Source organism: Erythrolamprus reginae, chromosome 5, assembly GCF_031021105.1.
Source record: "Erythrolamprus reginae isolate rEryReg1 chromosome 5, rEryReg1.hap1, whole genome shotgun sequence".
Classification (NCBI taxonomy): domain Eukaryota; kingdom Metazoa; phylum Chordata; class Lepidosauria; order Squamata; family Dipsadidae; genus Erythrolamprus; species Erythrolamprus reginae.
The window spans coordinates 70557266-70570994 of NC_091954.1; the positions used below are offsets into that span (position 1 = coordinate 70557266).

The 13729-nt window shown below is 38.1% G+C and overlaps 1 protein-coding gene across 3 annotated transcripts in view; it reads left to right on the forward strand.

Annotated features, from left to right (window-relative positions):
* Window positions 1-13729, forward strand: part of WDR33 (WD repeat domain 33) — a 95784-nt gene that overhangs the window by 60100 nt on the left and 21955 nt on the right. For all 3 annotated transcript variants that reach the window (XM_070753064.1, XM_070753065.1, XM_070753066.1), the window contains exons 8-11: window positions 10056-10182; window positions 11490-11644; window positions 12174-12252; window positions 12668-12778. In XM_070753064.1, the coding sequence (XP_070609165.1) occupies window positions 10056-10182; window positions 11490-11644; window positions 12174-12252; window positions 12668-12778 (472 nt within the window). The remainder of the gene's footprint in view (window positions 1-10055; window positions 10183-11489; window positions 11645-12173; window positions 12253-12667; window positions 12779-13729) is intronic.

Below are 13729 nucleotides of genomic sequence, written 5' to 3' on the forward strand. Positions count from 1 at the left end.
TGTCACAGATAATTTCTTGTTCAAAAGATTAATTATATGGTCCAGATTTTAATACACTGCTACTACTCCTGCAACTACTATTACTATCAGTTTTACATCACATTAATTTAAACACCATGGTTGTTTCTGTTGACACTTAATATATACATATTTTTAAAATAATTTTTATTAAATAATATATAATAAAAGAAGGAAAAGAAAAAAATAGAATAAGAAGTCGAGATAAAAATGTGGGGGAGGAAAGAAAGATAAAAGAAAGAATAAGAACAATGTTCAGAAAATTAAATGATCTCTTAACATTCTTTGCTATGAGATTAACAAACCTTTTATTTATCCTTTCTCCTTAATACTGTATAACAAAAATCTCTTCAGCTATTTTTCTGTCATCAGATCCATAATTATCATTTCAATTTTTTTTGTTTTCAGCAATAAGTTCATTAAAAGTTTGAAAAAAGTAGTGTTGTTTTATCCCTTAGCAAACAGGTCAATTTTGCCATTTCTGACAATTCTGATATCTTTACAACCCATTCCTCCATTGAGTATTTCTCAATTGCTGTGCATATAGTAGTCTTTCTGCAGTGATCATATACAAAATCAATCTTTCATATGTTCATTTTTAGTTAGCTATCTGTAAATTCCAATAAGAAATGTTCTGTTTTTCTTCTCAATATTAATATTTCAGATTTTTTTGGTATCGTATATATTTATATCCAGAACTTTCTAGCTTTTTCACAAGTGTACCACGCATGATAAAATATCTCTTCATGGTTTTCATATTTCCAATACTTATTTGAGGTACCTTTACTTTGATACTTTCTCCTGGTCATAAAGCAACAGTACATTGTTTTATAAATATACTCTCTTAAATTATAACACAATGTGAATTTCACCCCATTTGTAGACATCCTTTCATTTACACATTTGGGTATTGTAATTCATAGCCCTTTTTATCATTACAGACCGTAACTTGTTCTTATCATTTTCAAAACTTAATAAAACCGTATTCATTTTTTCAACCATATTATTTGTACATTATTTATTTTCAAACTCTAACTTATGTTGCTTAGTTCCAATTACATTTTCATTTATTTTAAAATTGTCTCTCAAAATTGTGCATATAAAAACCATTGTAATGTACTGTATTTTTCAAAGTATAAGACGCACTAGATTCTCCCACGTTTCTGCAACACTCCGCGACCTGCACTGGTTGCCGATCGATTTCCGGTCACAATTCAAAGTGTTGGTAATTACCATTAAATCCCTACATGGCATTGGGCCAGAATACATCCAGAACCGCCTTCTACCGCACGAATCCCAGCGGCCGATAAGGTCCCACAGAGTTGGCCTTCTCCAGGTCCCGTTGACCAAACAATGTCGTTTGGCGGGCCCCAGGGGAAGAGCCTTTTCTATGGTGGCCCCGGCCCTCTGGAATCAACTCTCCCCAGATATTAGAACGGCCCCCACCCTCCTTGTCTTTCGCAAATTACTCAAGACCCACCTTTGTTGCCAGGCATGGGGGAGTTAGGATATTCCTTCCCCTAGGCCATTACAGGTTATATATGGTATGTTTGTGTGTATGTTTGGTTTTTATAATAAGGGTTTTTAGTTGTTTTATTAAATTGGATTGTTACATATTGTTTTTTATCATTGTTGTTAGCTGCCCCGAGTCTGCGGAGAAGGGGCGGCATACAAATCCAATAAATAAATAAATAAATAAAATAGATAAATAAGACGCACCTAGATTTTAGAGGTGGAAAAGAGGGGAAAAGTTCTGAATCAAATGTTATAGTAATATATTATTTAATAAAATACCAATGTAGCAGAATACTTTTTACAACCATGTACACTTTTTACAAAATTCAAACTTGACAGCTTTAAGGCTTGTGGATCTGAACTCCCAGAATTCCTCCCCCAGTCATGCTAGCTCAGGAATGGAACTTGCCAAGTTTGAAGACCCTTGCACTCCTAACCCCTAACCCAGGGGTCTTCAACCTTGACAGCTTTAACACTAGTGGACCTTAACTCCCAGAATTAGTAATTTAGTAATAGCAATAGCATTTAGATTTATATACCGCTTCACAGTGTTTTACACCCTCTCTGAGCGGTTTACAGAGAGTAAGCATATTGCCCCCAACAATCTGGATCCTCATTTTCATGACCTTGGAAGGATGGAAGGATGAGTCAACCTTGAGCCTACTGAGATTCGATCTGCCAAACTGCTGGCAGCCAGTGATCAGCAGAAGCAACTTGCAATACTGCACCATCGAGGCTCTTGCCTCCCAAAATACCTCTTCCAGTCATGCTAGATGCAGTAATTAGAAGGCAAACCCGGACCATTTTTTGCCCATTTTTTCACAAAAATGGGGTGGGCAAAGAGTCTGGGAAGCCTGCAGGAAGCTCCTGGGTACTGGGGGATGGCAAAAATGGGGGTATTTTTGCGTTCCCTCAGTCCTCACGAGCTCTTTGCAGGCTTCTCAAACCCTTTACCCACCTCATTTTTGAAAAAAAAAAAACCCAGGTGAAAAATAGCCCATGTTTTTGCAAAAATTAACATTTTTGCCTAGCATCCAGCATCTGCAGGCTTTCCAGGCCCTCTGTCCATCCCATTTTTGCAAAAATGTGACATGGGGGGGGGGGCGGGCATTCGGAACAGCAAAAATGGCTGTATTTGATGTATAAAACAGCGAATAAAACTGACATTTCCACCTTCTTTTGGGGGAAGAGGAAGGTGCGTCTTATACTCTGAAAAATACGGTATACCCTTTTGCAGTCAATTGTTATATTGATTTCATATAGATAATATATATAACTTTTATCCATGTAACTAGTATTGTATCCCTATGCTATATGGCATTACCAAAAATTAAGTAGTTTGGACTTGGCTCCAGTGCAAAATATCAGCTATATTTGCACGCTATAAAAAAAGCAATCTAGAATACATTCAGGAAACTTGTATTTAGGAAACATCACTGGTGTCATCAAGCTCAATTGTGAACATCTTAACAGAATAACAGAATTGGGAGGGGCCATGAAAGTCTTCTAGTCTAACTCCCAGCTCACACAGTAGACTTCGTATCATTCCAGACAAATGGCTGTCCAGTCACTTCTTAAAAGTCTCCAGTGATGGAGCACCCACAACTTCTAAAGGCCAGCCAGTCTACTGGTTAATTGTCATTCTAATTAGAAATTTTCTCCTTAGTTCTAGGTTGCTTCTCTCCTTGATTAGTTTGGTTCCCAATAACATACCAGGACGATATTGTTAATTTTATGCAAGAATGAAAGGAAATACATTTTGATGACTGTTTTTAGAAATATATTATTTGTTACTATAAATAATATATTTGGCATCTTGGAGAAAGGAATCAACATTTTGTTTCACTAGAAGCTAAGGGACTGTTCTGTTCTTTATTCTCTATTCTCTGTTCTACATAAATAGTTCTTAAAATGCTTGTGTTTTATTTAGGACATACAGAAACATTCGTTTTACTATTGACATATGTTGAAATTGTCTTTCCCCAAATTATCTAAACTACAGATCAGGTATAATTTAAAAGACAGAAAGCCTAACACAGAAAATCCGTCTCAACACTTGCTAATTTGCTTTGTGTATTTTATTTCTGCATATTAAATGTACTTTAGGAGGATTATCTTTCTTTCTTACATAGTTAATCAGTATACAAACCAATCAATGTATGTATTTAAGAATTATATAATAGATTATTATTAGTTATAATTATATGCTTCCCATCTTGTGGTTTGAGGAGACTGAGGGCTTAACTTGAAATCCCCACTGGAAACATCACTTCCAGGCTCCATTCTGTATCCCTGGCCTAAGGTTACAGAACATTAGATATGTTGAATGTAAAAAAGTCTTCAAACTTCGCTTTCCCTATACCAGTGGTCCCCAACCCCTAGGCCACAGCCTACTATAGGGGTGTGGCCTGTTCAGAACTGAGCCACATGAGCAGTTGGCCAGGACATCTGTCTGAGAGGAGTTTGACCTGGTGACACCTGATGAAGTGGACAAGGCCATTGGAGCTGTGAGTACCGCCGCCTGTTTGCTGGACACGTATCCCTCCTGGCTGGTTTCGGCCAGCAGGGAGGTGACACGGAGCTGGGTCCAGGAAATTATCAATGCTTCTTTGAAGGGGGGGGGGTGTCCTTTCCAGCTCCCTACAAGGAGACACTCATGCATCCCCTCTTCAAGAAGCCTTCAACTAAACAATGTCGTCTGGCTGGACCCAGGGGAAGAGCCTTCTCTGTGGTGGCTCCGACCCTCTGGAACCAGCTCCCCCATGAGATTAGGATTGCCCCCACCCTCCTTGCCTTTCGCAAACTCCTTAAAACCTATCTCTGCCGTCAGGCATGGGGGAACTGAAACATCTCCCCCTTGCCCATGTTGTTTTGGTGTTAGATTGATTGTATGCGTGTTTCAATATTCTGGGGTTGTTTTTATGAATTTTTAGCTTAAAATTGTAATTGGATTGGTGGGTATTGGATTTGTTATTATGTATTGTTTTTATCTTGTTGTGAGCCGCCCCGAGTTTTCGGAGAGGGGCGGCATATAAATCCAATAAATCTAATCTAATCTAATCTTCCCTGGACCCAGCCGTACTCAACAACTACCATCCAGTCTCCAACCTTCCCTTTATGGGGAAGGTTGTTGAGAAGGCGGTGTCGCTCCAGCTCCAACGGTCCTTGGAAGAAGCTGATACTAGGCCCTCAGCAGTCAGGATTTAGGCCCGGCTACAGCACGGAAACTGCTTTGTTCATGCTGATGGATGATCTCTGGCAGGCCCGGGATAGGGTTTTATCTATCCTGGTGCTTCTTGACTTCTCAGCGGCTTTCAATACCATCGACCATGTATCCTTCTGCGCTGGCTGAAGGCATTGGGAGTGGGAGGCACCGTTTTACGGTGGTTCTCCTCCTACCTCTCCGATCAGTCGGTGTTGGTGAAGGGTCAAAGGTCGACCTCTAGGTTTCTCCCTTGTGAGGTTCCTCAGGGGTCGATCCTCTCCCCCCTGCTATTTAATATTTACAGTGATCCCTCTATTATCGCGAGGGTTCCGTTCCAAGACCCCTCGCGATAATCGGTTTTTCGCGATGTAGGGTTGCGGAAGTAAAAACACCATCTGCGCATGCGCGCCCTTTTTTCTATGGCCGCGCATGCGTAGATGGTGGAGTTTGCGTTCCCCGCCGCCCACGCAAAGGGGAAACCCCGATTCGGCTCCTCGCTACTGCTGCGCTACCGAGCAGATCAGCTGCTGGGCGGCCAAAGGAACCTTCCCTGGGTCTTCCCCCTCTTGCTGGCGGGCGGGTGAGCGGCGGGCATCAGCGAGGAGCCGGGGTTTCCCCTTTGCGTGGGCGGCCAGGAAGACCCAGCTTGGGGGTTCGGGGGGGTGCTGGGAAGCCCCCCAGGCTGGCTGCAACCTTTTAAAACAGCCGCGCCGCTTCCCAGCTGAGTCCTGAAGCCAAACGCGGAAGTTCGCCTTTGGCGTTTGGCTTCAGGACTCAGCTGGGAAGCGGCGCGGATGTTTTAAAAGGTCGCAGCCGGCCTGGGGGGCTTCCCAGCACCCCCCCGAACCCACCTTCCCTTTTATGAGGATTAATTGTAGCAAAGGTTTTTTTTCAATGGGGATTAAATTATCCAATATAATAGCGATGATATCCTGGGCAAGGTTTCAAAGCTTAGCACAACAATATACAAATGGGAATTGCAGCAAACCTGCTTCATCCCCTCTTGCTACCATCTATGGTCCCACTTCTAACTCAGTCAAAAAGCCACCAATCAAGTCAGATGAAACCAACATATGCTCTTGCCTCTGGTTAGTAATGTCTAAACACAATATAGATAGTCCTTGACTTATAATCTGTTGTTTCATTCAAAATTATAATGGCACTGAAAAAAGTGACTTACAACTAATCTCCACATTTACAATTGTTGTAGTTGATCACAGTCATGAGATCAAAGAACTTGGCAATCAGCATGTATTTACAAAGTTTGGAGCATCCAGGGGTCACATGATCGCCATTTGCAAACTTTTTAGCTGGCTTCCAACTAAGTTAACCCAAATTCATTTAACATTTGCATGATTCACATAACAGCATCAGTGATTCAATTAGCAATCATGGTAAAAATTGTCATAATGTGTGTTGTGATTCAGCCTGAGGCTCCTCAGGGACCGGCTGGAGCTCTGTCGGATCCATGCCCAGAGGAGGAGGACAGTGACTAGGAGGGGGAGGACCAGGCAGACGGGGGAGAGGAACGTCAGGAAGAGGAGGAGGGAGAACAGCCTGAGACCCCCCGGGGGGGGGGGCCTCTCCCCAGCTAGTAGCCTGGATTCATTGGATGAAGACGCACAGGCTATAATAGACATGAGGCAGCAACGTGCAGCTCAAAGACGGCCCAATTAGAAAGGTATTTCCATCCCTGAATTGGCAACAGCTGGGTTTGGGTGTGGTTCTCCTCAGCAGGGTTGAAAAGGCAGGCCCGCCCTTACAGTCTTGTGGAGAGTTATCAATTAGGAGTCCTGTGACCTTGCTTCGATCCTCGGCGTCTCTGATCTTGGCTTGTGGCCTAGAAGTCTGGAAGACTTGGGGGAGGCGTGGGTTTTATTATCTCCAGCGTTGTTTTTGCCAGCAAGAATCCTGTTTTATTGCCTGGCCTTCGTGAAACCTCTGTGAAGCTTCATAGTGTTCCTGTCTGTACGAATGGTTTTTGCAATATTTTTAGTTAGTTCTAACCCGCCCTTATAATTTATTTAAAATACATAATTCACTGCAGCAAACATACCTAATACTCCTTCTTCCTCCTATTTTCCTCAAAACCATAACACTGTGAGGTGAGTTGGCTGACAAAATGACTGGTCCAAAGTGGGACTAGAACTTACAAATTTCCTGGTTTTAGCTTGATGCCTTGACCACTAATCAGACCTGTTCTTTACACAGGTATTGACATCAGCTCAAGGGTCCAAGCAGTATTTTGTCCTTCATGTTTCTCCATAGTACCTTTTAGGTGTCCATCTCATTTAGTAACAAGAGCTCGGTAACAAGGACTAAGTTTGCCTTGTTTCTAACATTCCATATACACCAATGGTGTATACAGTATACTTTTGCAGTATTGACCTTTCATTTCCACTCTGGACTCAATAACAAGTTGGATGTTCTTGTCTTGCAGTGACTATCTAATATATCAAAGTCATCATTTCATACATATAATTGAGCGTGTTTTGTTTTTACACAATTGTATTTTTTGGAGGAAACACGTTATATTACAAGTTTGATAAGAACCTTTTTATAGATACTGTTACCACTTAAAAGTTTATATTCATATATTCACCCGAACTGTTAGTAAATTGCTTATGCAGTTCGGAGAACCCTTTAAAAATAAAGTGCATGAGTGGTTGTTTTTCTCTCTCTCTCCCTTCAGTTTATAGCTCCACTTAGCAGTTGCATCCAATACACCCTGAATCAAGTCAATAACCAGAAACTCACAGGATTAGGGCCCAGAAACCCATCAATCAGCCATCTAAGGATGGGATTAACCTCTTCCCCTCAGGAAGGATAAAATTGCAAACATTTTCACTATAAGTATTAAGTTAACACTTGTGTGATCAGCTGATTCTTCCTGGAGTTTCCAAAGACCTTTTATAGCTGCTGCAGTTTTGGCTACTTCTCCCTAGGAGAACAGATACAGGAGGGGACAGGGATGCAGCTTGATCATACCCATGGTGAATGTAATGTATGTGTGGTCCAGCCAGCTGTATTGCTTCTGCTGTGAAGCACCCAATTTGGAATATAGAAAACAGAATAATAAAGATGGAAGGGTTAATGGCTTTTGGCAGCACTTCCAGGCTTTCAATTAGCATGAGCAGCTGTTTTTAGTTTACCTCTCAGCTGGTGTGATTACTTTGGGTTGACTTTTTTTTAAAGGGAATGGCTGTTTTAAGTATTTTGCATTGTTTTAGTGGTTCCTGGCATTTTTAAGTTTTCATTTTCAATACACAATTTTCAGGTGTACTTCCTTCACTCTTTTTGAAAGCTTCTAGAGATGGCAAACTTTCATTGGTTGTTTGGTCTCTTCCTTAGGAAATTTCTCCTTAGTCCTAGGTTACTTCTCTATTTGGTTAGTTTTCATCCATTGTTTCTTGTTGTGCCTTTGGTGCTTTTGAAAATAGACTGACTCCCTCATTTTTGCAGGACCCCCTCAAATTTCCTGACAGAACAATTAATCAGTGGAACAACTTACCTCCAGAAGTTGTAAATGCTCTAACACTAGAAGTTTTAAAGAAGAAAAGGTTTCCTGCCTAAGCAGGGCATTGGACTAGAATACCTCCCAGGTCCTTTCCAAGTCTGTTATCTATTCTATTTTAAATATGGGAACAGTGCTACTTTATTGTGACTTGGACTAAGGAGAAATTTCCTAAGGGTGAGACCAGTCAAGTTGGTCACATGGCCAAACCATGCCCACCAAGCCATGCCCACAGAACTGGTAGGGAAAAGATTTTGATTTCGCCATTGGCAGAAAACACGTATTTCAGTATTTTCAAGTACAAATATGTTTCAGCTGATAAATTACATTTCATTCTACTAATTCTGTTTTTATATTGAAATATAATGAATAAAACAAAATATAATGTATTAAGGAAAACACAAAAGCTCAAGATGTAGCCTTAAATTACAATTTCAGTACTACTTTGGGAATAATCCCTACTGGAATCAAAGGATCTGTTTTATTGCATTCAATTGCCAATATGAAGATTAACAAATTAATGAGTAACATTGCTTATTTTTTGTTTTCCATATGAAAAGATTCTCCGGAGAGGAACGGCATACAAATCTAATAAATCTAATCTAATAAACCTAATTCTTAATTTAAGACGGTTTTTCACCCTCCACATAACAACATACAGGAGTCCTTATTTACTTATACTCCTGCAGTCACTAACATTCCCAAGGTATTTCATTCTACACATGCCTATGCTCCCATCATTCTCTCTTGGAGTATGCAATCTCATGCATAGGAAGGAAGGAAGGAAGGAAGGAAGGAAGGAAGGTTTATGTGGTTTACATAAATAAGTATGTAGATCAGAATGAATTCATCCCATTCACCATATCTCTTCTTTTTGTATTTATTTACCTAATTTAGACACTGCCCATCTCATTATATTTTCTGTCTGTCTGTCTGTCTACCTATCTATCTAACTATCTATCTAATTTATTGTCCACCCATCTCAGCAGAGGTAATTATTAAAGTAATTCGGGAAGATTTATGGATACAAGTGATAAAACCATATGAAAGTCAAATTATAAAAGTCAAAAACTGAAAAATTATTCTTGTCAGCTAACCTTGCTTTTACAGTACCTGAAGTACATTTTTCCCTTTAACCTTTTTCTCTCATTGAAAAAAAAATTAAGCTGGAAAAAATGTTGGATTTAAGCAAAACAACAATTCAAAACATACTTCCAGATGAATCATGAAGTACTGATAAATATTAGCTCTTTTCAGTTTTTTGTGCAAATATATGTCAATCAGAAGTAATGGGAAAGCTGTTCATCAGATATAGTGGATTTATATTGAGCTCTTCCAGTGATTTTGGATGTGCTTTACACTTACGATTTTTAGTACTTAGTAAAAAAGTATATAAAATAACAGCTACATTCATTTAACCCTACATTCCTGGGGAGCAATATAATATAAAATATTTGGATTTAAAAGAAATTTTAAAATAATTTTATAAATTCAAATCCTACCACATTACATAATTTGGTTAGAATCATTAGAAAATCATCCTAATAATAACATGTTACCTATATTTTGAATGCATTTACATTTACAATTACTTGTTTATTAGGACAAACTTTATTTGGGAAATAAACAAGTTTTATTTAATTTGAAAATATGCAAACGTATTTAAAACTTATTAAAAGACCAGTAGAGTTTTTTTCAGATAAATTTGCTAAACCTTAATTTGGGTAGATTTGGGTAGATTTGAATTCCCGTGGTTGCTGTGTGAAGCATTTAACTAACTTATTGTTTTTGCATTGTTAAAAGGTCATGGTGCTGATGTCAAATGCGTTGACTGGCATCCAACAAAGGGGTTGGTGGTTTCTGGAAGTAAAGATAGCCAGCAGCCAATCAAATTCTGGGATCCAAAGACTGGACAAAGCTTGGCTACACTGTAAGTGTTGTTGTTTTCTAACTATTTTTGTGCTTTTAACCATGTACAGTTCTTCAAATTCTTTGGAAAAATGGTGGGGTACAATGCAGTCGTAAATGTGTCATGTCCCTTTTGATCATGCTGATCAGTAAATATCTAGTCTAATATTGCTCAACTATTAATGCAGTTTTTGCCTCTTATAGCTTGATTTTTAATGTAGAGTGACTTTATAACAGATAGAGGAATAGGAGACATTAGAAGTCTATGATTTTCCATCTCCATAAAAGAGGATGATGGGATTTGTTGGTATGTCTCGGTATAGCTGGACTAAGAGACCTTTGACATACACCGAGCAGAGAATTTTAACAGAGCGTGGGTGTGTGATAAAGCCAAAGAAACAAAGACACAGACTTAGTTATGTTTAATAAGTACTATTTACATATAGACAACAGATAGAAACAATTCCATAACAAGCACTAAGCAAAATATAATACAATACGCACTAAGCGAATACACTCCCCCCTCCAGACAAAGTAATAATGACTGAACAGAAATGTGCATCACAGCGTCATTTGAGAGAAGGAGTACTGGCGCCCTCTAATGATGAACCAGCCTAGAATATTTAACAGTTAAAGTGACAGTACAATTTCACAGTGATAGTACAAGTTTAAAGTGATAGTACAAGTTTACAATGGCAAACCCTAACAAACATGTACCCAGTACTAACAGGATTACATTGGGAGAAAGGTACTGCAAGGAAGTTAATCTTTTTCTCCATGCCATTTTATCAATATTCTATTTCTCATCCACTTACTAGCTAATATTTATGGAAAATACACTTGGAAATTTTGCTAAAGTGGGCTTGCGTTGGAAAATATGACAGAGAGAGGGATTAATCCCTATTCCCCAAGTACTGTGTCCAGTAGTGCAAAAGCCTCTCAAGAGTCTATTAGAGCTTTCTAATCTCTGCGTTCCTTTTATGGCTATGTGGAAATAGTATTCTAAGGATGTTTGAATCAAATAATGACAGCTATTATTTCAATAAATAGCGTTGTTTTCTGGAAGCATTTATTTTGATTTTTCATCAGCTTATTACTTATACTTTTTAGGAATTTTATCTTGAAAAAGAAGTTAATATCGTTTCTACAGTACTAATCCCTTTTCTGTTATGAGATTAGCAATTCTAGTAAAATAAAAACTTGAGCTGTTTGAATTAAATGCTAAACTCTAAGTAAAACTGTATTTACATTTTGAGGGACTTGTCAGTTTTGTATAATTGTTACTATATTATAATCTGTAATGTTATTCATCAATGCAATTTCTTCCAGACACGCTCATAAAAACACTGTGATGGAGGTCAAGCTGAATCTCAATGGCAATTGGCTGCTTACGGCGTCTCGTGATCATCTTTGTAAACTTTTTGATATCAGGAATCTGAAAGAAGAACTACAGGTCTTCAGAGGTCATAAAAAGGAGGCCACAGGTTAAAACTAAGTTTCTATTGGTTGTTTTTGCTTAAGTCCATCCTAAATAATCAAACTGATGCAATTATAATTCTAATGTGTTTGTGCAGCTATATGTGCTAAGGGCTACCAAATTTTTGCTACCACACTCTGGGTGTGGCTTATGCAGGACACCCTGCATTTTCTTTCAACATCTTTCAGTGCAAATTGGGTGCTCTGGGTTGGAGCTCCGTTTTCACTACCCTACTGAGTTCCACCCGTCCGGGCAGTAGCCCACCCCTGGTGCTATGAAATGTAATTGATGCTACACTTACCTCTGAATAAAAAGGACATAGAACATTTAAACTGCAAGGCATACTATGATATTGTTCTATACTTGATTATGCTCATTGCTAATCACTGACCTTCCCTGTCCTTCCCACATGCTGATCCCTGTTTTTCATGTTGGGCATCAAATCTCAAGACAGATGCTGTCATTTCTGATCTACCACTGTATTAGAAAATAGAAAACATGTATTAATAATGTTTTTTTTTAAATCGGTATTATAGCTGTAGCTTGGCATCCTGTTCATGAAGGTCTTTTTGCAAGTGGAGGATCTGATGGTTCTTTGCTGTTCTGGCATGTTGGGTGAGTATCTCATTCACCCATCAGATGTGAAATTGCAGCAGACATTCAGCATATTGTAATGCAACTTTTTCAAGCTTCAAGATTTATTCTAATTATTCTAAAAATCTAAGATAGCTTACTTAATTTTTGGTGTCATCGGGTGTTAGCTTAATTTTTCTTGTAAATATTTCTATTTAACCTTGGTACTCATGGAAATAATATATCAATTATATGCAAAACCTGGAAAATTGAACAAAACAACTCATAATTGAATAAACTTATTTGAAATGTGCAACAAGTGTTAGTATTCAATAGAATAAAAACATGCATTAACCAAGATTATAAACCTTTAAGAAGTTTTATAGCAAATTTATCTGGAGGCTTGTTCCAAAACGTTTTATTTATTTATTTAACTACTGCTTTTTATATGTTTCAGGGTGGAAAAGGAAGTGGGTGGTATGGAAATAGCCCATGAAGGAATGATTTGGAGCTTGGCTTGGCATCCTCTAGGACACATTCTGTGTTCAGGATCAAATGATCACACCAGGTATTTTGAGTGCAATATGATCCTTGGTACTCTTCTGATTTAAAGAACATTTCTCTCTTAATTAACAGACACATCATCATCATCATCATTCTCATTTCAATAAGAAATAAAATAAGTCACATTTAATTTTATAAGGTTAGTGAAAAATAAAAATGGTGATTAGAAAAAATATATAATTCAGTTTGAATTATGGAGTCCTAGAAAAAAGGTAACATACTTGCACATATAGGTTTGGAACAATTATTATTTTTATTAATCTTAGTAGAAATCATTCCAATTGTACACCTCCTGTAATTATCTGCAAACATCTAATTATGACAGTTTATATTTCAACTATAATTAGAAATAAATATTTTTTAGTTTTAAAGAAAATATTGTTATCTACATTATTGTAATTTCTGGGCCTCTTCTTACGATATTTATAATACAAGAAAATAGCAGTTTCTACAACATTCTCAAAAACAGTAATGCAAATCTACATTTTTAGTGTCATGTTTATTGAAGAACCTTATTTGCTTATGTTTAAATTTGGTCAGACTATCAACATCTGTTTTTATTTCCCTGGTATTATTCATACCTAAATATGGTATATACATATTTTAATAAATGTATATTTTGATATCTAAATAAATGCATTTTATATGAGATTGCATAAATATCATCTAAGAAGATAAACACATGGGGTGGTGAACAAATTTTTAAAGTTGAATAAACAATTACTCTTCCTCCTACAAAATAGGTATTTTCCATCTGCTCCGTGAACAAGTAACTGACAATCCAATATCGTAAATCATCATAATTTGAAGTTGCAGAGTAGAAAAATGTAGAAACTAGTTCCATTCCAATTGGTGTGCTTCTTGTCTTTTCCCCTGAAAGATAGCCATGACTCATCTGATGGCTAACACCCTCCCCCCCCCAGTAGGAAAATACCTGACGGAGGAGGAGGAGGGT